General features: G+C 33.6%; 3 protein-coding genes across 4 annotated transcripts in view; 2 read left to right on the top strand and 1 right to left on the bottom strand.

Annotated features, from left to right (window-relative positions):
• The window catches only part of ndst1a (N-deacetylase/N-sulfotransferase (heparan glucosaminyl) 1a), a 43897-nt gene extending 33644 nt beyond the window's left edge, over nucleotides 1-10253 (top strand). The window contains exons 8-16 of the mRNA XM_051127687.1: nucleotides 1206-1334; nucleotides 3547-3729; nucleotides 3993-4089; nucleotides 5118-5241; nucleotides 5363-5537; nucleotides 6980-7150; nucleotides 7235-7344; nucleotides 8455-8557; nucleotides 8647-10253. Of these exons, the coding sequence (XP_050983644.1) occupies nucleotides 1206-1334; nucleotides 3547-3729; nucleotides 3993-4089; nucleotides 5118-5241; nucleotides 5363-5537; nucleotides 6980-7150; nucleotides 7235-7344; nucleotides 8455-8557; nucleotides 8647-8766 (1212 nt within the window). The 3' untranslated portion in view covers nucleotides 8767-10253. The remainder of the gene's footprint in view (nucleotides 1-1205; nucleotides 1335-3546; nucleotides 3730-3992; nucleotides 4090-5117; nucleotides 5242-5362; nucleotides 5538-6979; nucleotides 7151-7234; nucleotides 7345-8454; nucleotides 8558-8646) is intronic.
• The window catches only part of si:dkey-201i24.3 (golgin subfamily A member 6-like protein 7), a 306654-nt gene that overhangs the window by 95520 nt on the left and 185106 nt on the right, over nucleotides 1-26028 (bottom strand). The gene's annotated exons all lie outside the window — the stretch shown is intronic.
• The window catches only part of bicc2 (bicaudal C homolog 2), a 30138-nt gene continuing 22740 nt past the window's right edge, over nucleotides 18631-26028 (top strand). The window contains exons 1-6 of the mRNA XM_051127698.1: nucleotides 18631-18875; nucleotides 21424-21470; nucleotides 22675-22744; nucleotides 24764-24843; nucleotides 24911-25072; nucleotides 25157-25210. Of these exons, the coding sequence (XP_050983655.1) occupies nucleotides 18647-18875; nucleotides 21424-21470; nucleotides 22675-22744; nucleotides 24764-24843; nucleotides 24911-25072; nucleotides 25157-25210 (642 nt within the window). The 5' untranslated portion in view covers nucleotides 18631-18646. The remainder of the gene's footprint in view (nucleotides 18876-21423; nucleotides 21471-22674; nucleotides 22745-24763; nucleotides 24844-24910; nucleotides 25073-25156; nucleotides 25211-26028) is intronic.

Here is a 26028-nt window from a genome sequence, read left to right as displayed (position 1 = left end):
TACAGCAGAAGTGAGTATAAGCGTTTTTTTATGAATCTTTGCGATCGCCTTTCCTTATAACGTGGTAGTTAGGAAGTTTAGCAGCTAAATGTGGCTAAAGTAAACAAGATCGTCTTTCCACAGAGAGAAGAGAGGGGCAGGGTGAGCAGAGCTCATTTGCATTTAAAGGAACAACCCCTTAGCATGAGCTGATTTTTGCAGAGCTGATTTTGGCAAGGTAAAAAGGGTGTTGTTTTACACAACCATTGAGAATTTTTAACCAAAGTATATTAGAGACTTTTCATTAAGACCCTAAAGAATCATATTAACTTGTGGAAAATGGGCATCCGATGACCCCTTTAATTTGATTCGTAACTTATTCTTATTCTGTTGTTTTAATTAGAAATTTTATAAATATAAGCTTATAAAATATATATATTTTTAAAACTTGACATAAAAGATGACATACTTTTAATAAAGTTTTAAAAAATGCCATTACAAAGGTAAAAACAAAATTCCCCTCTAATTCACTTTAAGGAGTCAAATGTCACCTCGTAATGGAAAGGCTAATTTTTGATCAGATTTTTTGATTATTGATTAGAAGGTGCTCCTAAAGTTTTGACTGCTCTGTGTTTTTAAGTAAGTAAAGAAACGTAAGTGTAGAGCCCTGATGGATTTATTGCATTTTGGGAAAAGTTATCAGTTTTTGATATCTTGATATAACTTGTATAACTTTATATATATATATCCGATCGGACGGCTGCATTTGACTAACAGCAGCAGCTGAAATATTTTATATTCAGAGTTCAAATCAGATCCAAATATTATACATGCACAGCTCCCGTGCAGCTCTCCAATGCGAAATAATGACTTTCAGTCCCCCTATCTTTAAAGTCAGCGCTCGACAGATACTCACCCGTAACTGAGCTGTTCATCTCGTTCACACACCAGCAATTAACAATATGGTGAATACTGTCCCTACGTCTCATCCACTGTTTGATTTGTCCTGTATTTCAGGAGCAGATTAATATTCCTCTCGCTCTTTCTTCATTGATTCTATAACGAGTTTGAGCTCCTGAGTTCAATGTGAGATGTTATGAATATTGCATTAGCTCACATCTATTTATTTCCAGAGTGACAGGCGCTGTCCTGGAGCCCATGAGAAGAGAGTGTGTGTGTTTCTGTGTGAGTGGAGAACTGATCACACGAGTGTGTGTGTTTTTCAGGTTTTGCCCAGACAGACGTGCGGTCTGTTCACACACACCATCTTTCATAAGGACTATCCCGGCGGGCCGCAGGAGCTGGAGCAGATCATTGATGGAGGAGAGCTGTTCCTCACCGTCCTGCTCAACCCCGTCAGTCCCTCTTTATATACTCTATACATCAGCTTATGCTGTGCTTATGATCTTACTGTCAGTAGGACTGGGAGATATCGCTATAAACATAGGTTCATATTTTCAACCCTTGATGATATTCTGTAAACATGTTAATATTTAGATATTTGGTTTGATATGACTTAAAAGGGTGTTTTAGTTTTCTTGCCAATCAGAGAAGCTAAACAGTAACAGCAAGTGTAGCCAAAAAGATTCATGCTAGATTAAAAAAGTAAAATACAGTATAAATGGCACGATAAACTCAAGAAAGATATTTGTTCCTCCCACCTTCATGAAAATACAAGTAGGTTAATCATGTTTCATATTAGTACTTGTTTCACTGGTTTGTAAATGATATAAAATCATGAAGAAGTAATTATGAATGATAAAAATAACTGAAATAATTTTGCAATTATTTTAATATTTATTTGATGTTTTATAATTATGAAATGATCTAAAATATAAAACAATTATTACATGTAAAATGATTTTGAAATAATATTAAATATTTATCAATAATGATATAATTGCTTCACACTTTATTATTATTATTATTAAAGGAGAGGTCCGGTGTGATATTGACCTAAAGTGTATTGAATCATGATACCGAGTGTGAACTAACCTTGCATATCTCATCTCGGCTTGTCCACTCCAGTCCGAAATCTGGGGTCAGTTAGCCGATGCTAACAACAGGTTGTCGATGAGAGTAAATGGGGCATCGGGCTAGCCATGTAAATAAATCACTGTTTTACACCATTTACGAGGCACAAAGTAGCTCCACACTTCATTGGTAGACTTCCAAGGGCCCTGGCATTTAAAACGAGACATTGAGAACTCAGAATAACCACCGGTAGTTTATTTACAAGAAGACTTATACAAACAGTACCTGCAAGAAAATGACGGGCCGCCGCCATCTTCAATGTAGTCACGATAAGTTGAGTGTCGAGCAGGAACGAAACTACAACCTGATAAGTCACGTGAGTCCTCGCGTTTGTTTTGGACTGGAGTTAGTGCAGACAGTTGGCAATTGCAAGGATGTCGGACGATGAAGCTACTGAGTTTTATGAAGACGAGGATGAAACATTTGAGTTTGATGGGCGTCCTTATTTATTTACTTATTTACTCACGTGACTTATCAGGTTGTAGTTTCGTTCCTGCTCGACACTCAACTTATCGTGACTACATTGAAGATGGCGGCGGCCCGTCATTTTCTTGCAGGTACTGTTTGTATAAGTCTTCTTGTAAATAAACTACCGGTGGTTATTCTGAGTTCTCAATGTCTCGTTTTAAATGCCAGGGCCCTTGGAAGTCTACCAATGAAGTGTGGAGCTACTTTGTGCCTCGTAAATGGTGTAAAACAGTGATTTATTTACATGGCTAGCCCGATGCCCCATTTACTCTCATCGACAACCTGTTGTTAGCATCGGCTAACTGACCCCAGATTTCGGACTGGAGTGGACAAGCCGAGATGAGATATGCAAGGTTAGTTCACACTCGGTATCATGATTCAATACACTTTAGGTCAATATCACACCGGACCTCTCCTTTAATAACTGGCAGTTGAATTATTTTATTGATATAGACCATTGAAAAATGTTAATAATCAAAATTATTCATTAGTGTATAATAAGTTAATTTATTCAGATAAAACAAATAATCTACAAAACATTCGAAGAAAAATATGATGGATTTTCCAGGGCTTGTTATTTTATAATTATAAAATCAATATTTTATAGTTATTTTAAATGCAATGATTAATTTGTTATGAAACAATATATGATATAAATCAATTTTTAATTAATAAATAATTATAAGTGATAAATTGTTGTATAAAGTTATGAAAATATCTATTTTAATAGCTAATTAATATATTAAAATTAAAATATTAAATAATTATAAAATAATAGTAAATTTAAAAATCTGAAATAATTGTTTCAGACTTATTTATATTTATAACTGGTCATTTTACAGAAATACTGCTTAAAGAAGTTTTATTTGAAATGTTGTTGTTGTTTACCTATTTGTATTTTTGCTAAAGCATTTTAATATATGGGATTAAATGTATAAATAGTGTACACTCTTAACATTTCAGTGACAAACAAATTGTTGAATCTGAAACTGTTGAATACAATCATGAATTGTATTTGAAGTGAAATGGCTTTGATTGATTGGCTAAATTGTGGTTGTTTCTCAGATTAGCATTTTCATGACGCACCTGTCAAACTACGGGAACGACCGTCTAGGTTTGTTCACCTTCAAACGACTACTCAACTTCCTGCTCACCTGGACTCACCTGAAACTACAGACGCTTCCTCCGCTGCAGCTCGCCGACAAATACTTCCAGCTGTTCCCATCTGACACCGAGCCGCTCTGGCAGGTTTGTGACGATGCCGATTTAGTTCAAGTGTGATTTAAAACAACAAAACGTTGGCTGTACAGAAACAAAATCTAAATTTGCATTTGGAATCTGAATTAAATGACTTCACAGTGTGATTACAAGCACTGAATCCAGCAGAGCCTTCAGCAGCTTCGCTGTGATTGGCTGCTGCTCACTGCTCATTTGCATAAAGCCCAGCATTTCCCGTCCTGCACCGTACACTTTCTCAGTGAAATCTCTTAGCGGTGTGATCTTGTGTTTAGGACCCGTGTGAGGATAAAAGACACAAGGACATTTGGTCAAAAGAGAAAACCTGTGACCGTTTCCCAAAACTGCTGCTCATTGGCCCTCAGAAGACAGGTGAGGAGCAACAGCGCCACCTGATAGATGCATTCAGTACTGCACACACACTTTACACTGTTACAATCAAACCTGTACTTCATTGGCATGATTGTGTTTTTAAATAATGTCGAAAGTGTACACCAAACAAGTAATTAAAAGAAAAAAAGTAATAATTCAAATTAACAGTTAAAAGCTTATAAATAATAATAAAATAAAATAAAATAAACATAAAATTGTGTGTGTGTATGTGTATATATATATATATATATATATATATATATATATATATATATATGTATATATATATATGTATATATATATATATATATATATATATATATGTATGTATATATATATATATATATATATATATATATATATATATGTATATAACTTTGTGCCTTAGTTTCTGACAAAAATTACATAATTGGTACTTTTCCAGTACTAATTGTCATTTTTGTTAGAAACTAATGATGACCAGTCCCATCAGAAAATAAATAAAAATGAAAATATTTAATATTAGAAAGATTTATTTAGATTACACATTAATAATAATATAGTAATAGTATTGTTTTTAAATATAATTTAAAATGTTTTGAATTAATTGTTTTGAATTAAAACTAAATTATTAAAAATTAAATTAAATTTTAATAACCAGTAATGAAAATAAAGTATACTTTTTTTTTATTATTGAAAGATATTTTATTTCAGCTAGTTGCTAATGCAACATTTTTCATTTTCATTTAGTTTAACTTTTAATTTTATAAATACTAAAATAAAAAAAATACTAATGAAAGTACTAAAATAACCAAAACTTAATAAAAAATATATAGACATTTAAATAATTAATTACAATGACAAAGAAACTTTTTTTAATCTGAACTTTACACAGAAAATATAAAAATAAAATGTAAAAATACAAAATAAATAAAAATTATTTTAAAAAAAGTATATGAATGGCACTGTAATACCAGATTTTTATCAGATGTAAATTGGAAGATTTTTTCCATGCTTCTCTTGTGTTTTTTCTTTTTTTTTTTTTTTAGGAGCGACTGCTCTCTATCTGTTTCTGGGGATGCATCCTGATCTGAGCAGTAATTACCCCAATAAAGAGACGTTTGAGGAGATTCAGTTCTTCAGTGGTCACAACTATCAGCGGGGCATCGACTGGTGAGTGTCAGTGGAGCTGCAAAGAATATAACACTACTTGTTTATATTGATGTCTCTGTTTTCTCAATCTCTAAAATAGAAATAAATGATAAAATAATCAGTTTCTCGATCTCTAAATCAGGTATATGGAGTATTTCCCCCTCCCGTCCAACAGCAGCTCTGATTATTATTTTGAGAAAAGTGCCAGTTATTTTGATTCAGACGTAGCCGCGGTCAGAGCCGCAGCGCTGCTGCCCAGAGCCAAAATCATCACGGTCTTGAGTGACCCTGTGGACCGAGCCTACGCCTGGTACCAGGTACATCTACTACACCATTTACTTGAGACTCACTTACAAACACACATTTTATGGAGGTGCAACTAAGGGAAAAAAAAACTAACTGTGTGCTTTACAGAACAATTTGCAAATCAAATTGCAATTAAAATGTGTTATGTTCATGTTTTATGAAAATGAAATTTTTTAGTATTTTTGTATGGTACCAGTACTAGCATTCATATTTTTAACAATAAAAAAATTAAAATCATGAGACTATAGTTATTGTACTGTGATTATCGTAGTATTTTGTCTAAACTTATATGGTAAACATTGTTTGTACTTGAGTTTTTTGGTATTATTTTTTGATTCTAAAATTAAAAACTACATTTTGAACCATTAATGTAAAAGACTAAGAACATAATATATTCATTATTTAAAATGTAAAATAATTATTTAAAAGAAAAAAATCATAAAGGAAATCTATTTATTTATTTAAGAACATATCTTTATTATAAAAGTGGATAAATAATGTTGATAAATAAAGTGGATAAATAATTTATTTTATTGGTCTATGTCAGTGAAATGATTCAAATCTATTTTTCCTTGTTCATTTATTATTTTTAATTAACCATGAAAACTCAATGTAGACTAAGAATATAATTAATTCATTATTATTTAAAATAGTATATATTTAATTAAATGAAAAAATTATTTAAAAAATATAAAAATAAATATAAAAATTGTATTTATTTAAAAACATGTCTTAATTTTTCTAAAAGCGTATAAATTATGTTGATTATTAAAATTGGTTTCATTGGTTTATATCCGTGAAATGATTAAATTCCATTGTTCCTTGAGTTCATTTCATATTTTTATTTAACCAAGAAAACACTTAAAATACTATAGTTATAGTTTTATGATTATCCTAGTATTTTATTTACATTTTCTATGCTAAACATGGTTTGTTGTACAGAAGTTTAATATTATTGTATAATTTTGGCCATAAAATTTGAAAATTACAGTTTGAACCATCAATGTAGACTAACAATTTAATTATTATTATTCAATATTATTTAAAAAGTACAATAATAATAATAATAAATTAAAAATAATAGTAAAAATAATAATAATAAATTATTTATTTTTATTTATTTATTTTAAAAAAGTGTCTTGATTATTATACAAGTAGGTAAATAATGAAGGTATTAATATTTGTTTCATTGGTCTCTATCAATAAAATGATGAAAAATCATTCTTACTTGAGTGAATTTATTAAAAACATGTCTTGATCATTTCAACTACATTTTTCCTGTATTCTACTGTTTGTATTAAACATTTGAATCTACATTGTTTGGTTGAAATGTCGTTTCTCTTTTCTTTCAAGTCATATCAGGTCAAATATATTAATATTGATGTTTACTGAATATCTTTCTTTCTTTAATGTTGATTTTAACATTTTGATTTTTTTATTTTTTACTCTTTAGCATCAGAGAGCACATGCTGACCCTGTGGCTCTGAAATACTCTTTCCATGATGTCATCACAGCGTCCCACAATGCACCGGTGAAGCTGCAGGTCCTCCAGAACCGTTGTCTGGCTCCAGGATGGTACGCCAAACACCTGTCACGCTGGCTCCAACACTACCACCACGACCAGGTCTGTGTGTTTATCACCATATATGACAACATGTTCTAATACAGCAGACTTGTTTATCATATTTCATTCATTTAACCCTCACAGATTCTAGTTGTGGACGGTCAGACATTAAAAACGGATCCAGCATCAGTCATGGAGAAGATCCAGACGTTTCTGGGTTTAGAGAATCGAGTCGATTACCATAAGATCCTAGCGTGAGTATTATGTTTTAATCACGATGTTTCAGTCTCATGACTTTCTTAAAGGGGTCATCGGATGCTAAGTTCACGTTTGAACATTACTGTGTGTTGGCAGTGTACGTACAAATCTACCCTATAATGATAAAAATCCATGCAGTGGTTTTTAATTAATCTGTAAAAATAATATCCCCTTTTTCAAATCGAGCCGTTCTCAGATGCCTGTCGTTGTGGCGTCACACCCACAGAGGCCGCTCCCACGATAGTTGATTGACATGAGCGTCTTACATCAGATCAGCTGTAACGGTCCAGTAACTTTCCTTGTTTCGATGCCGAAGCAGGGATGCAAGTTAGACAAGAATTGAGCGATTGAGGTGTTGTGTTGCTGGATGTAATAATGAACATAGTGGTCGTCATTTACTACCGACATCTAAACCACTGAAGATGCAGTGGATTACGTTTGTTTGTGAAGGGAATGCGCCTCCCAGTCTACATATATCCGTCTATGTTCACGCGAATCATTCGTGATCCAGCTTCACTTACAGCTGAAGTGAGTATAAGCGTTTTTTTATGAATCTTTGGGATCGCCTTTGCTAATAATGTGCTATTTAGCAAGTTTAGTAGCTAAATGCGGCTAAAGTAAACAGGCTCGTCACTCCACAGAGAGAAGAGAGGTGTGGGGCGAGCAGAGCTCATTTGCATTTAAAGCAGCCTCGACCAGAATGAGATGATTTTTGCAGAGCTGATTTTGACAAGGTAAAAAGGGTGTTGTTTTACACTACCATTGAGAATTTTTAACCAAAGTATATTATAGACTTTTCATTAAGACCCTAAAGAATCATATCAACTTGTGGAAAATGGGCATCCGATGACCCCTTTAAGGCATACATGAACATAGTTTAAAATAAATACATTCAAAAAAGCTTCAATGAACTCAAATTAAGGTTAGTTTAGGTCTATACATAAGAACAAGTTCATTTACGGTAAACAAATAATATTATGGGTTTATTCAGAAAGGAGTTGCAGAATGCATCCTTGCTGAATGAAAGTATTTCTTTTTTCCAGTAGTTTCTGCAAGCAACAGTTTTTTCCTCTCTTTGCTACATTTTTCCAAATGCTGTTTTGCAGGTTTGACCCAAAGAAGGGCTTCTGGTGTCAGCTGCTGGATGGAGGAAAGACCAAGTGTTTAGGAAAGAGTAAAGGACAGAGATACCCAGACATGGACTTACAAGTAACTCTTTTCGGTCATTGAATATATTTGAGTTTAATGTGAAAAGAAGTAAAGGAAATGCACATTCACAGTTTGTCTCTTTTCACCAGTCTCAGGTGTTTTTGAGGAGCTACTACAGAGACGGTAACATCCAGCTCTCTAAACTGCTGTATAAAATGGGTCAGGTTCTGCCCGGCTGGCTCAGAGAGGATCTGCTCAACATCAGGTAACAGAGGCTCTTGTTCGGTCAACGCCACAAACCTCTGGAGTGCCATAAGACTCTCATTTTGCTGAGATTTGAGTCCACCGATGGACATACAAGAGGAACAAACCACCTCTGATAGATGAGTCTGAACTAAAAACAAACTTAAAAAACTGACATAGTACTTTAAAAACTTACTGATACAAATTTTGTAACTGTTTAAAGGCCAGTATTTATGAACTGACTCATATCTGTCCTGTTATTGACATTGGATGGACTAATATGAAGATCTTCAAACTTCTTCTTTTTTTTTTAACTCAGCAAGTTTGATACAGATTTTATAAAGTCAAAAATCATGCCAACGGGCTGTGACGTTTGATGGGGACGTCTGCATTTTTTTACTTTTTATTTTTAAATTTTTAACTAGTTCTCTGTTGTTTTTGTGCGTTCAAGGCAGTTTTACATTTTTTTTAACATGGACGTTTACAGGAGTCGCTTTAATCACCTTCATGTTGCTTTTAACTTTAAAAGCAACTTTAACTTTCATTCTGTAAAACTTTGTTGAGCTCCAAAAATGAGTGAAAAGTCCCTTAGAACAGTAGTGCACTATGTCATGTGATGCTCTAAATGAAAAACAGACTGAAAACCGAATGATTTGTTGTAGTTTTATGTTGATTGTATTAAAAAAAAATCATCTTTTGTGTTTCACGGAAGACCGTCATACAGGATTGAATGACGTGAGTGTGAGAGAATCATTGTTTTTGAGTGAATTATCCATCTAAATCATACATAGTTTGAATATTACTGCTAAATCAGGGAATTCTTTTTTTTACTGTAGTGTGACTCCTATAACATGAATTTAGTTTTGTGTTTTTTTGTGTGAGAACAGCCTGTTGGTTTATTTTCTCATTATGGTTGAAACACAAAACTGGTGATTTTATTAAAGATAAATGTGTTATTACAGCAGTTGTTCACTTAAACACTAAAATTGTCTTTTGTTTGCCTTCATTGTTGTTGAAAACCTGTATTAAAACGGTGTAAAACCTGTATTAAACTTAAATGGAGCAGAAAATATTTCGATTTTCCTTTCAAAGGTTTCATGAAATTTAGTGTTGGTGAAATCAAACAAACCACTTGCTCTTATTCCTGGCGTTTTTTATTTATTATTATTATTATTATTATTATTATTATTCATAAAGGTCACCTGTCATTTTTGTTCGCTAGAACTGTGAATTTCTGTCATGCATTAGGGTGAAATTATGCAATAATTAATTGAATATTTGGCAGATGCTGAAAAAATCACTTGTGACCTTTGGAAAACCCATTGCTGTTTTATTACTACAAGGTTTATATGGTAGTAATGATATGGTAATATCAATATATGTACACAGATTGAAGCGTCTCTCACTATATGATTCAGAAATTAATTCTCATGTTTTCTCTTTGCCTGAGATCTGACCTGGTCAAACACATTCAGATTGGAGCAGAATAAACCACACTGTTACTAATGCTGGAGATCTGTCTGTGTGTAATTCTTCCATTTCATGGTGTTGCTATGGTTACACATTTCATCATCTCCTAAATGTTTTTATGACTTTAATTATATTCATATTGTGTTTTGGTTTGAAAAGCTCCAGAGAGTTTTAGATTATTAATGTGAGTTTCTGATGTAAGAGGCTTTTCTTGCGAACTTCTTAAAGCCATTAGTTATGGGCAAGGACATTATGTGTTGGTTTGCTGGTTTTGAAAATACATTTCGTGACACATTAGTGGTATAAAAATGTCGTAGTGCATGTGTACAACCACACGGTGGCAGCAGATGTTTTTGAGAGCTGAAACAATCTCGTGTCTCAACATGATTTCCTGGTGGAAAGCTTGTTTAAAACCGCCTCGAAACCCGTTTAACACCAAGAACATATTATAATGACAACTGTAAAAGTGTAATAACTGTTCTAATTCTGTGTTTAGACCAGTGCTATCATTGGAATCACTTTCAGAACGATTCTTATATAAACAGTCGATCAGAATCTGCTTGACTTTAAAGAGCGCGAAAATTTAAGCGGCAGATGAGGTAACGCGCGCCAAAACAGAACGTTATGTTTCCTTGGTGTGGACGCTAATATAACTATCGTTTTTGAGGTGATAAAATCAGTTTTCTTTCTTTTTGACTTAATTTACTTAATGTTCCTGGTCTTTTGTAAATGATTCATTAGTCAAAAAGTTGTTTTTATAATTAAACCTGCTCCACATATCAAACAACTTTACTTTTCAGCTTTTAGCCTTGTTTGGATCATGCTAGCTGGTTTGTTGCTAGTCCAAGACGGCCTCCAGTCTCAGGTACAGTAACTGTACTGCTCATTACAGTTGTTTTTCCTGGTAAGTTAGTTGAGTAGTAAGTTGAGTTGGTGTTGGTCACGTGTCATTGGGTGATTTATTTATTTATTTATATTCCCCTGGTGAAAAAACCAGCATATGCTGGTAGGTATGTTTTGATGCTGGGATGCTGGTTAGGTATGTTTTGATGCTGGTTTAAGCTGGTCCTTTGCTGGTTTATGCTGGTTCTTTGCTGGTTTAAGCTGGTCCTTTGCTGGTTTATGCTGGTCCTTGACCAGCAACATGACCAGCATAAACCAGCAAAGGACCAGCTTAAACCAGCATCAAAACATACCTTGCAGCATACGCTGTTTTTTTCACCAGGGTTATCCATCTGAGGTAGTTTATGGTGGGTTAAGCTGGTCTGGGCTTTACTGTACAATGGTTATGAGTTTCTCTAGGATCATTGCTGGCTGGAATCAACATCTACATCACTTAATCTCCAAGATGAAGCTTCTAATAGATGACTGACACCATTTTACCCGGTTGATGTTCAGGTAATGCATGTTGTAATCTAAATCTTTAATGTAAAGACGATGTTAAAACTCATTTTAACCTAGAATTTAAAAAAAAAAAAAATAGTTAAAGGAGAGTTCACTTCCAGAATGAAAATGTTTTGATAATTTACTCACCCCCATGTCATCCAAGATGTTCTGAAGGTCCAAATGGCAGTTTCAATGCAGCTTCAAAGACCTCTGCACGATCCAAGCCGTGGAATAAGGGTCTAATCTAGCAAAACGATTGGTCATTTTCTAAGAAATATACAAATTTCTATAGTTTTAAACCACAAATGCTCATCTTGGACTAGCTTGACCCTTAAGGAATATATCCTGTACTGACCATAGACTGTAAAAAACATGGACGTAGTGTCCGTGACGTCACCCGTAGGTTTCTGAAGAGCATTTTTGAAGCTCTTAGTTGGCGGGAGTCAGCCGTTGCCATCTTGGAATCGCGTCACTGCACGTCACTCCCGGATAATCGAAAATGGGCAAATAGCCGGGACGTGGGTTGAGCTGGTTGCTGAAACCACACCCGCCTAGCGCAATAGTGGGGACAGCAGCGGCAATACACCTGTCACTTAAGTAGCCATGCCCTAAATTATGCAGAACTTTAAGGCTTAATATAAATTAAACAGATGAGTTATAAAAAAATTCACCCCTCTTTTCTGCTGTGAAGTTGGGCATTTTAACATGGGGAGTCTATGGGATTGACACCCTTTTGCAGCCTGTCTCTAGCGGCCAGTTGATGAATTGCAGTTTTAGTCACTTCCGTGTTGGCTTCAAGAGGGAGACCGGGAGGTTGCCTCTTGGTACTGACCCAATGTTTACAAAGCAAACATGCAAAGAAAGTCAGATACCCTTTACAGAAAAAAAAAAAAATGTGCATCACAGAGCTAGTGCAAGACGAACATTTGTGGTTAAAAAGTATATACATATTATTTTTTAAGAAAATGACGTTTTGCTAGATAAGACCTTCTTTGGCTGGGATCATGTAGAGCCCTTTGAAGCTGCTTTGAAGCTGCAGTTTGGATCTTCAGCCTGTTGATCTCCATTGAAGTCCACTATATGGAGAACAATCCTGGAATGTTTTCCTCAAAAAACCTTAATTTCCTTTTAAATGAAGAAAAAAAAAAAATGAACATCTTGGATGACATAGGGGTGAGTAAATTCTCAGAAAATTTTCATTCTGGAAGTGAACTTCTTTAAAAACAGGGCATGATTTTGCAGAGACATGCATGTTACTACCAGCCAGACAGATGTTAATATTGAGCTCAGAAAAATTTTCAACCAATCATCATCTCTGATTTAGGGGTGAGGTATGGATAATTAAATTTGATTGACAGGGATGTTTTTCCTTACTATAAATTTGGTCCTCATTTACATATATACAGTAATCTTTGTCAAAAAATTCCATGCATGATGATCAACACTGGTGTTCACCTGAGACTAAATGTGTCAACAAACCTTTATTTATTCTTTTGAGTCTTCAAGCATCAGTTACACACAACTGATGTTAAAAAAAAAAAAAAAAAAAAAAACTAGACAAAGTGTTTGTCAAAGCAAATACTGAATGGTGGCTTGACAGCCTTTAAAAAAGTTTTAAAAGTTCATGAAGTTTGAAGGTCATTTAGCTCTTATGTGATTTGATTCTTGAGCAGAAAAGAGACTGAGTGGAACTGAGCAGATGTTTGAAGGACAGACAGAAAAACAGACAGACAGGAAAACAAATGTCAAGCAACATTAAATGTTTTATTAGAAGTTTGCATGACCTCGGGAAAAAAATACGTTTTTCTTTATTTCTTTCTTTCTTTTTTATTTAACCAAATCAGCCATATGAGTCATTTGAGAAAAATAAATAAATACATTTAAAGGAATAATTCAACCAAAAATGAAAGCTTACTCACCTTCAAGCTATCAGAGATGTAGATAAGTTTGTTTCTTCATCATGTTTGGAAAAATGTAGCATTACATCACTTGCCGAGCAATGAATGGGTGCCGTCAGAATGAGAGTCCAAACAGCTGATAAAAACATTACAATAATCCACACCACTCCAGTCCACAAATTAACCTTGCGAAGTGAAGAGCTGCGTGTTTGTAAACAAATCCATCAAAACATTTTTTTACTTTCTTCCAGTTAAAAATATGAGTCTTCAATCCACAGTAATGTGGCCTCCAGCAAAAAAAAGCTTAAAATCAAGGACTACAAGCCAAATCAGTTTTAAGCAAACATTTGGTGGATTTTGATGTGAGAGGACAACATGAGATGGACTTTTTCATTGGAGGAAGCACTATTATGGATTATAGCCAGAAGCAACAGTTTGATAATGGATTTATTTTACAAACATGCAGCTTTCACTTCACAAGATATTCTTTGATGGAATGGAGAGTGGTGTGAATTACTTGTGGATTATTGTGATCATTTTATCAGTTGTTTGGACTCTCATTTCTGACGGCACCCATTCACTGAAGAGTAATGCTATGTTTTACTTAGGGGTGGGTGATATACTGACACAACCGACCGCTAGAAATTTGTCAACCAGTAAATATTTTGGACTATCGTCTCTATTGCGGTTACATGCTCAAGTGACGTTACTGTGCTACATGAACATGAAAACACTTCGTTTACGCATGCTTTTAAGCACTGCTGTTTAAAACCAAGTGATTTTTAAGGGGTCCTATTATGCTCTTTTACAAAGTCTAGATTTTGTTTTGGGGGTGTATTAGAACATGGTTTCATGCTTGGTGGTTCGAAAAACGCATTATTTTTCACACGATGAAGGCCCGCCTTCCGAAAAACAAAATGTTTTGTGATTGGTTAGTTGTCCCACTGCATTGCTTTTGGCGAACAGCTTAGACGGTTTCAGTACTGACACGCCCCTTGTCAAGAAGCAAGTTCCGTGTACAACTGTTAGCACAAGCTAGATTAAAGTGATTCTTACGTTTTAAATATGGATATTTTTCTTACAAAAACGCATATATTTGCTACAGGAGGCCTTTATTAACCCCCAGAGGGGGTTCAAAAAGTGAAAAGCATAATAGCACCCCTTTAAGCTGTTAAAATGCAATCAGCGGCGAAAGAGAACTCATTTTGCTATTTGCGCATGCTGTCTGAGAATTTCTTAGCGCTGTCAAAGAGGTGTGTGCACATGAAGACTATGCTTATAGAGAATGGGATTATTGAACAAAGTTATTTTTGCCGCTTTATAGGCCTTGAATGATTAAATACACACACTTGTATGTGTCAAAACATCTCAAGTTAAAGTAAACAGCTGAAAAAAAAAACATGTAATAGTATATTGGATCCAGGCGGTCATTAAAGTGACAGCAGTCTAATATTTCTGCTGTCTGTCATTCATGTTATTAATCAAACAGCAAGAGAAAAACTCTCACTGCTCTTTACTAAATCACCTTTATAACTTTGATAAGAAGAAATATAGGCTATGTTTTATTTACACAGTGCAGTGTTTTTATATAATTTTATATTATACAATTTAATTACTTTATACAATGTATGTAGCAATTATTATATATTTGTGCTACAGCATTTTTTAAATCCTATTGCTTGTAATTAGTTCCTTACTCGGTTTAATCACTAATTGTTTACTTGTCTTCAGTGAACTTGAGGAGTTTTTTTTTTTTTTTTTATTTAGGCCAATATTAGCTTTTTGTGATACCAGACACTATTGACAAGAATTATCACATTTCTATGGTATCAAAAGTTTTGATATCATAAAAGCCTTATTTGAAAACAAAATAACTATATTGTGATATATATCACTACTGTGAAATAAAATTACTCACATCGATTCGTAATATATGATTTTGTTCATATCACCCACCCCTAATTTCTCCAGATCTGTTCAGATGAAGAAGCAAAATTTGTTTACAGGGTTCTTTAGTTTGTGACTTTCATCCTTTATCTCCCTGCTTGTCTGTAAACAAACGTGTTGCTAGGCAACAGGTGGTTGTTAACGGAGGGTCTCAGCCGGTATTGTTCCCGAAATGTTCCCCTCCCCCTGAACCAGGAGTCTGAAACACTTTTCTCCAGCGGGAGGGAGGAGACGGGCTTTATGAAGGCCACAGCACTTACGGGAACGAATAAAGAACACATTCCTACAGTCCATCCTAGAGGAATGTTTACACTATTCCTACTAGAATTATTGGTGACCCTGGACCACAAAACTAGTCTTAAGTAGCATGGGTATATTTGTAGCAATAGCCAACAATACATTGTGTGGCTCAAAATTAATGATTTTACTTTTATGCATCATGCAACATTAGGATATTGGGTTCCATGAAAATATTTTGTAAATTTCCAACCTTCATCTCGACAACTTTAAAGGCGATTTTCTCAGTATTTTGATTGTTTTGTGTTTTTTTTTTTTTTTTTTTTTTTTTGCACCCTCAGATTACAGACTTTCAAATAGTTGTATCTCAGCCAAATATTGTTTATTGATGTATTGTAACAAACCATACATCAATGGAAAACTTATTTATTCAGCTTTCATATGTTGTATAAATCTCTTTTTTAAAAAAAAAAAAAAAAAAAAAAAAAAAACTGACCCTTATGACTGTTTTTTTGGTCCAGAGTCACTTTTGTTATTTGGAAACAATCCAAAAGAAATTCTGTAGAATCAAAAATTATCCTGCTGAAAGTTTGATGCTTGTTTGATGCTGTTGGTTTTTTGAACTTTGTCTTATGAACTTCTGTTTTCTCATACAGGGTATGGATAGTCCAACACAGAAGTTTTGTTTTAAAAGAATGTTTCCCAACAAAAATATTTTGTCTTTAATGTCTCACTTGCCTCTCCGACACAGCAGTGACATCAAATGTTGGCTTTTCTTGAAGTTTCCTACTTTTCAAATATTTCTCCTGAGGAAAAAGACTCTTCTGTAGAGTTTAGAAGAATCTCATCATTGTCTGAAACTATGCACAGATTTACGTTGTGATGACATAATCGAAGACTGACACAGAAGAGAAAAAACTGTTAAATAAAGTCGTTATTTTTGTTTTATTATGCACAAAAAATATTCTCTTAGCTTCATAATATATGACCTTGGACCACGAAATCAGTCATAAGTGTCAATTTTTCTAGAGTTAGATTTATATGAATAAATAAGCTTTCCACCGATGCAGTATTTGCCTGAGATACAGCTATTTGAATATCTGGAATCTGAGGTGCAAAAAAATCTAAATATTGAGAAAATCGCCTTTAAAGTTGTCCAAATGAAGTTCTTAGCAATGCATATTACTAATCAAAAATTAAGTTCTGATATATTTACGGTAGGAAATTTACAAAATATCTTAATGGAACACGATCTTTAATATCCTAATGATTTTTGGCATGAAAGAAAACTCAATAGTTTTGACCCATACAATGTATTTTTGGCTATTGCTACAAATATACCCGTGCTACATAAGACATAAGGTTTTGTGGTCCAGGGTCACATATTACAGTTGAACCACTAATTTCACATGGACTATTTTAACGATGTCCTTACTACCTTTCAGGGCCTTGAATGTGTCAGTTGTGTTGCTGTCTATGCAGGCTCAGAAAGATTCATCTCAGAATTCATCAAAGATATCTTAATTTGTGTTCTGAAGATGAACAAAGGTCTTACGGGTCTGGAAAGACATGAGGGTGAGTAATTAATTACATAATTTTCATTTTTGGGTGAACTGTCCCTTTAAGACAGCTCAAACATGCATTTTAGTCTAGGACTTGGCTTAAAGGAGAAGTCCACTTCCAAAACAAATATTTACATATAATGTATTCACCCCCTTGTCATCCAAGATGTTCCTGTCATTCTTTCTTCAGTCATAAAGAAGTTGTTTTTGAGGAAAACATTTCAGCATTTTTCTCCATATAATGGACTGATATGATGCCCCGATTTTGAACTTCCAAAATGCAGTTTAAATGCGGCTTCAAATGATCCCAGATGCGGCTGTAAATGATCCCAGCCGAGGAAGAAGGGTCTTATCTAATGTAACGATCTGTTATTTTAATAAAAATAATACAATTTATATACTTTTTAATGCCAAACGCTCATCTTGTCTTACTCTGCCTGGACTGTTTTTGTTCCGGTTCATGACAGTTAGGGTATGTCAAAAAACTCCAATCTCATGTTCTCCCTTAACTTCAAAATCGTCCTATATCGCTGTTTTACCTTTTTTTTTTTTAAATGGTATTTGTAGTTGGGAAGATTTTCAACATACCCTAACTGTCTTGAGTCAGAATACACAGAGTTCAGGGAGAGAAAGGCAAGACGAGCGTTTGAGATTAAATAGAATTTTCAGTTGTGTTTTTTTTTTTTTATGAAAATAACCGATCGTTTTGCTAGAAAAGACCTTTCTTCCTCGGCTGGGATCGTTTGAAGCCACATTTAAGCTGCATTTTGGAAGTTCAAAATCGGGGCTCCATACCAGTCCATTACATGGAGAAAAATGCAGAAATGTTTTCCTCAAAACACATAATTTCTTTATGACTGAAGAAAGAAAGACATGAACATCTTGGATGACAAGGGGGTGAGTACATTATATGTGAATCTTTGTTTTGGAAGTGGACTTCTCCTTTAAACCTTGTCAGTGAACCCAGGCATAAATCTTGTAAAAACATTTTTTCTTCTTAGTCATGCAAACATTGGGGAAACATTCCATTTGATCATTTTGAATGTTTCCTAAATATTCTGAAATAAGTAGTGACAGTTTAAAAAACGGTTAAGAAAAACATTCCGTATGTTGTCACTAGAACATTCTGTTACTGTTAAGAACTTGAAGAGAACTTTGAGAGAACATTGTCAGAATGTTCTGAGAACGTTTCCTGTTAGCTGGGTAGTGACTCATCTGAGTCTGTTTTGTTTGAAAAGAAACAACAATGATGCAGAAGTTCTCAGCTGTGTCTCATTGAGACTGTCTTCTGGTCATGTGATCTGTTAGAGGGGTGTGATGTGGTATAATGCTCTGTTCTAAGGGGTGTGTGTGGGGCCCCTTTTTTCTTGTTTCCTTGGTCACACTGACAGACACACACACTCACTATGGCGGCCTCAGAGACGTGCAGCACCGTTCCTGAATCTCCTGACCCAGAGTCCTGCAATGGACCACAACTGGACCAGAACCAGGAGAAACACCAGAACAAGAAGGAGGAGGATGACGAAGACGAGGAAGATGAAGGATCTGAACTTCAGGACCAGGAACCTTCAGACCCGGAGTGTGTGGAGGAGAGATTCCGGATCGACCGGAAGAAGCTTGAGCTCATGCTGTACTGTGAGTGTTTGATTGATGATGGTAATCTGTCTTGGTTTTCTCCAGAATTATTCCAGAAGCTTCATTAATCTGTTTGTTTTTCTATGCATGCAAATTAAACCCGTTTGGAAAGCGACTCATCATGGTTTTCCAGCAAAATGTCCCTCTGAATGCTGTGCGAGATGTGATGTCAGCCAGCGTTAGATGGATGTGGCCCGTTTGTGTGGCGGTTCTGCTGTGATGAACAGGTTTAATGGTCTGTTATCATGAGCTGTCCAGGAAGATTCTGCAGTTGAGTCGAGTTTAACCGCCTGCGATTCATCAACACGAGCTGGGGTTGACATTCAAATCCCTCAGAGATGAGAGCGAGTGACAGATTGAGCTTGTCAGAGAGGAGAACGGTGAAATGTGTTTTGTGTTGAGTTTCTCTTTCAGAGACTTAATGGAGGAGTTTACATTCTTGTTAGCTTTAAGATCATCTGGTGTTCAGTTGTCCTGCACCCTCTCATCTCCATGATCTTCTGCCCTGTTGTTTTGACTCTTGTTCTTCCTTCCAGTGTGCATCTGTGGGTTTTCTCACCTGTTTCAGGGTGAAAATGGTGCCTCTGATCACTTAGCAAACACAGCTCTCCTCATAAACAGGATTTGAGGAATCACACTCTGATTCTTGTTTCAGCCGTCTGTGTTGCTCAGTGTTTGTGCTGTAGTTTCTGCTCATTGTGTCTTTAGTTCTCTGTGTTTGCTTCTTTCACTGGGAGGTGAATTAGTTTTGCGTCAGCATCGTTTGCTGTGACATAACTTTGCTGTTTGACGGCGTTTCTCAGAAGCAGCTTTGGGTCTTTTTCTTTTACACACGCACACACACTCGCACACATGCGGGTTGTTCAGTCATTCTTGCTTGCAGAGCTGTGTAACCCGTGGCGATGAGCAGTAGTTAATGAAAGGAGGGATGTTCACCCTAACCCTGTAAATGTCACTCTGGGGCAAATGTGTTTAACTTTACCACCCCCTCACGCACACACACTGCTGTCCATGATTTATGGGTTCATTCCATAGACGTAATGGTTTTTATACTGTACAAACTGTATTTTCAATCTCCTTACCCTAAACCTATATCTTTTCTGCTGTTTTAGAAACTTCATTTTGGATGATTTATAAGCTTGTTGGGGACATTTGGTCCACATAATGTAGGGAACACCAGTACACACACACTGCCTTTACATGCTTTAACTTAGTTTGAAATTAGATGTTGTTTGTTTAGATTCTTTAGAGAATTATCACATAGAAACTGTGTTTTAACAATCCAAAAACACACACTGTAACTTTCAGTAACATTTACACTAGCAGTCAAAAGTTTTTGAACAGTAAGATTTTTAATGTTTTTTTTTTTTTTAGAAGAAGAAGTCTCTTATGCTCACCAAGCCTGCATTTATTTGATCCAAAGTACAGCAAGTGTAGTTTTTTTTTTTTAAGTATTTTTGCTATTTAAAATAACTGCTTTCTATTTGAATATATTTTAAAATGTAATTTATTCCTGTGATTTCAAAGCTGAATTTTAGCATCATTACTCCACTCACATGTTCCTTCAGAAATCATTCCAATATTTTGATTTGCTGCTCAAAAAACATTTACTATTATGACTCCAAGATTTTAAATTGTACAGTGTATGATTTTACAAAAGCCTTTTATTTAAGATAAATGCTGATCTTTGGATATTTCTATTCATCAAAGTATCCTGAAAAAAAATGTACTCAACTGTTTTAAATATTGATAATAATAATATTATTAAAATAGTTTTTTGAACAGCAAATCAGCATATTAGAATGATTTCTGAAGGATCATGTGACACTGAAGACTGGCGTAATGATGCTGAAAATTTAGCTTTGATCACAGGAATAAATTACATTTTAAAATATATTTAAATAGAAAGCAGTTATTTTAAATAGTAAAAATTATTCTCAATATTACTGCTTTTGCTGTATTTGGGATCAAATAAATGCAGGCTTGGTGAGCAGAAAAGACTTCTTTAAAAACATTAAAAATCTCACTGTTCAAATACTTTTGACTGGTAGTGTACATTTTTGGTAAAGCATATAAAGTATCATATACTGTAGCCTGTATATTGTACATATAGTTTAGAAATGGACAATATGAAAACAGCATAAGATGAACAAAATATGCTGTTATGAATGCAGAATATACAATATAATTTTATCAATTTTTATACGATTTTCACAAAACACATGCAGTTATTTATTTATTTGTTTGTTTGTTTGTTGAAGTGCCATTTACATTGTTGGTAAAGCATATTGTGTGTGTGTATATTTGTCTACATATAGTATATTTAAATAGACATTATATAAAATATGTAAACAGAGCACAATATAAACAAAATATGGTTTTATGATGCAACATATGGCAATATAATGCAATGTTTAAATTCCATTTAATATTTATATTTTGTACCATGTATAATTAAATATATTTTAGAAATTCTGACATATTTTGTAATAGTTTTATTATCTTTTAATATAAAATATGGTGTATAAATCTTTCTCTCTGTCTTTAGCTCCTGCAGAAGGTTCTGGACTGTCAGGCGAGGAGTTTTTTGAGAAGGTAAGAAGCTGAAAGAGTTCAAACAATACTCTAATAATCTAATATTAACCATTGTTGCTTTAATATCATTGATTTCTTATTATATTGTTGTTAATATTTTGAATTATATATATATATATATATATATAATTTCTGTTTTCACTTTAAGTTTAGTTAAAGTTTTAGTAATTTTTGTCTTTTTTATTTATTTTTTTATTTTTTTATTCCTGTGTAGTTTTTTTAAATTAGTTTTATTTTATTTAGTTTTAGTTATTTTAGTATTCAGGTTCAGCTAAACAACAATGTGAAATGTTATTAACTAGTTTTGGTTAACTACAATAAGCCTGATGTGAACTCATCTTTAATCAGTTCCTGATATGGGCCACATTTACATTTTCATATTTAAAGGGATAGTTCACCTAAAAATGAAACTTCTGTCATGAATTACTATTATTTTTTATGAAATCTGAGAGCTTTCTGCATAGACAGCAACGCAACTCACACATTCAAGGCCCAGAAAGGTAGTAAAGACATTGATAAAATAGTCCATGTGACATCAGTTGTTCAACCGTAATGTTATGATGCTATGAGAATGTGTGTTGAAGAAAATAAATTGCTGAATAAAGTCATAATTTTTGTGTTTTGTGCACAAAAAGTAGCTTCTCATAGCTTCATAATATTACGGTTGAACCACTGATGTCACATGGACTATTTTAACAATGTCTTTACTACCTTTCTGGGTGTTGAACGTGTCAGTTACGTTATCATCTATGCAGGGTCAGAAAGCTCTCAGATTTCATCAAAAATATCTTAATTTGTGTTTTGAAGATGAACAAAGGTCTTTGGAAGAACATGAAGTGAGTAATTAATGACAAAATTTTCATCTTCTATCCCTTTAAACATTAATAATCCAATGAAAGCAGCTGCTGTCTGCAGACATTAGCAGACGTGTTTGTGTGTGTGTGTGTGTGTTTGTTGAGATCCGCTGGTGTGTCAGTATGAAGATCATATGCTGATGCGCTGCAGTTTTCTGGTCTTTTGTTAATTGAAGAGAAAGAAGAAAGTCACTGAAGTGATTTTGTCCCAAACACACAGACCAGATTCGCTGTTATAAGAGCTTTGAGATGCTAATGAACTATTGTCTCTGTTGAATGGAGGATGTGAAGATGCAAATTGAGTGTCTTTTCAACACAAGTTTCTCTTCCTCACACACTCATTGTCTCAGGTGATGAGAGAAACACACACGCAGGTGAAATGGCCGTCCAAGTTGAAGATCGGCGCTAAATCAAAGAAAGGTGAGTGATGTCACACTCTTGTCAGCGTTTATTCACCCTCATATTGGTCCAAACATAAAAACAGACGTTTAGTTGAATGTCCAAGCTGCTGTTTTACATACAATGACCGAAAAGTTTCAAAGCACCATAAAGGTGTTGTAAAACTAGTCAGTGTGACCCATGCACTATGCTATTGTATTTGACCTGATGCAATACATTTTCATGCACCATGTCTTGAATAAAGGTGCACTTTAGTTTTTACACATAACCAAGATTGAGTTTGGGTACATAATGGGCCTTTATCAGACTTTGGTGTTTGAAAGCCGAAGTGACTCCGCTGTAGCCTTTATTAACCCATACCACGACATAGTTGTGATTTATTTATGTAAAACTCAGCACAGATACGTCTTTTAAAAATACCAAACTCCATGTACAATCATTAATTGATTATTGTGAAACCAAGGAATATATCCCAGCGTATATTTCGTGACTTAAAGGGGATGTGTATGTGTATGCGCAACACTTTAGAGTCTGACCGCATTATGTTATTACAAAACTGCAAGAAAACAATACGAACAGCATTTCACATTAAAGAGCATGTCAGTTAGCCAAAGCTTAAAATATTAAATATAACTACATACTCTTTTGAATAATTAAATTAAAGGTTCAGTGGGAAACGTGTATTCAACATTAATGCTCACAATTTCATGCACTTTCTATATGATGTAATCCTCAATAATTACATCAAATTAAAGTTCAAATAAACTAACTTATTAACATATTTTCTGTTAAATTCAGGTACTTAAAATGACAAAAAAGAATAAAAACTAAAAATAGTTTGAAACATTTTTTTATTTTTTGTAATTACATTTTAGTTTTTTTTTTTTTTTTAAGTCTATGAAGTTTTTTAAAATTTAATTTCACTTTTAGTTATTTTAGTTAAACTTGCTTTTGCCAACTAACTTAAGATATTGGGAATGTTTTGAATAGCTTAAATTTTAGTTAACTATAAAAAAAAATAAAAATAAAAAAAAACCCTGGTTAGATAAATATGCCAAACCAATATATTTATTTATTTATTTATTTATTTATTTATTTATTAGTTATTTATTAAACTTCAGATATTGGAAATTTTTTGAGTAGTTTACATTTTAGTTAACTATAAAAACCCTGATTAAATAAATATGCCAAACCAATATATTTATTCATTTATTTATTTATTTATTTATTATTTATTTAAACTTCAGATATTGGAAATGTTTCGAGTATTTTACATTTTAGTTAACTATAAAAACCCTGATTAAATAAATATGCCAAACCAATATATTTATTCATTTATTTATTTATTTATTAATTATTTATTTAAACTTCAGTTATTGGAAAAGTTTTGAATAGTTTACATTTTAGCTAACTATAAAAACCCTGGTTAGATAAATATGACAAACCAATATTTATTTATTTATTTATTTATTTATTTATTTAAACTTCAGATATTGGAAATGTTTTGAGTAGTTTAAATTTTAGTTGACTATAAAAACCCTGGTTAGATAAATATGACTAATTAATTAATTAATTGCAACAGCAAAATTTCTAATTTAGTTTAGTTTAATTTGAAGTACTAAAATGACTAGAATGGAAATAAACATTAATAAAAATTAAACAAACATATATATATATATATATATGAATTTAAAACAACAACAGCAACACCACAGTAAACTTACTTAAACTTAAACTGTTCACAATAAAATGAACGGAAGAAAAATAAAATATTAAAAAAATTAAAATGAATTAAGTTTCATTTTATTTTATTTTCAGTTAGTAGTAGCTTCCTAATGCAACAACTTTTAATATGCAGAATATGCAGAAAATCAACTCTAAATTGACACTATTTATTTTACCAAATGTCTTAGTAAGTGTAATAACATGCACTTATGAATTGTTCATAATAAGGAAAAGGAAAAATATTTTCATAATCTACTGAAATGTAATAACTGCGTTGACAGAATGCCTTGTGATGATTTGTGTGTTTCTGTCCAGATCCTCATGTGAAAGTGGAAGGAAAGAGAGCAAATGTTCTGGAGGCCAAACGGAAGATTTTGGAGCTTCTAGAGACTAAGGTGAGCTCCTTTAATTTCTCTGTTCATCTGTCCTGTGGAGATCTCACAGCAGCCCACCTGTGCACAGGTGAATAAAGTCACGCTGAAGATGGACGTCACGCACACGGAGCACTCTCACGTGATTGGGAAAGGAGGCGGGAACATTAAGAAGGTGATGGAGGACACTTCATGTCACATTCACTTCCCAGATTCAAACCGCAACAACAGTGCAGGAGAAAAGAGCAACCAGGTACTCAATTCCCTGTCAGTATTATAGTACTGCTGTACACACTACATACTACATGTTTCACTTAACTTTTACTTGTACCTGCAGGTGTCAATCGCTGGGCCAGTTCAGGGGGTGGAGTCTGCCAGGAGACAGATCCGGGTCAGTGACTCATTATCATTAATATTCATTACATAATATTCATCAAATAATGTTTTACCCCTTTTATTTGAAATATAAACAAGTGACATTATTTTTATGCCAGTTTAACAATTATTTTTATATTTAATTATTATAATAATTACAGTATGTTAAAATACATACAAATTAAATTTGAATTAGTATTAAAAGTAGAGATGCACGATATTGGATTTTTGCCGATATCCGATATGCCGATATTTTTTCATCTCATTTTGGCCGATACTGATACCGATACCGATATATATCATTTTATTTGGAAAGTTAGTTTTTAACAATAACTTATTTGTTAGGATTAAATAAATAGTAATGAGTGGTTTACATTCAATCCCTTCTTTTTCATCAGTAGACTAGCATTATTTATGATCTGAATTTTGTAACTTAAGTTCACTTTTGCTATGTTATAAGCCGAACTTCGATGCTTTCACTTTCGAATTCGCAATCTGAATACAACATTTCAAAACGAAAACAGAAAAGTAGAACGGTGATGATTTGGGAAAATAAAAATATAAAATTTTAAATTTAATTATTAATTAATTAATTAATTATTAAATATTATTAAGTTTGTGGCAATTCGTGACCAACCGGGAAAACAGGACACACAGCCACTTATGGCTTTAAATGTATGGGGCTTGAACGGCATGAATCCAAAAGTATGGTCGCTACTAACATTTGCCTGCTAATCAATTATTTAACTTATTAAAGAATGCTTTGTACCTCACTTGTGTCATAATATTCACGAAAAATGTTTCATATGAGCAACAGTGTGTTTTGCCGTTGCG

Source organism: Labeo rohita, chromosome 14 (assembly GCF_022985175.1).
Source record: "Labeo rohita strain BAU-BD-2019 chromosome 14, IGBB_LRoh.1.0, whole genome shotgun sequence".
In the NCBI taxonomy this organism is placed as follows: domain Eukaryota; kingdom Metazoa; phylum Chordata; class Actinopteri; order Cypriniformes; family Cyprinidae; genus Labeo; species Labeo rohita.
Note: the sequence above shows the minus strand (reverse complement) of the source record. Positions and strands in the feature narration are given on the sequence as shown.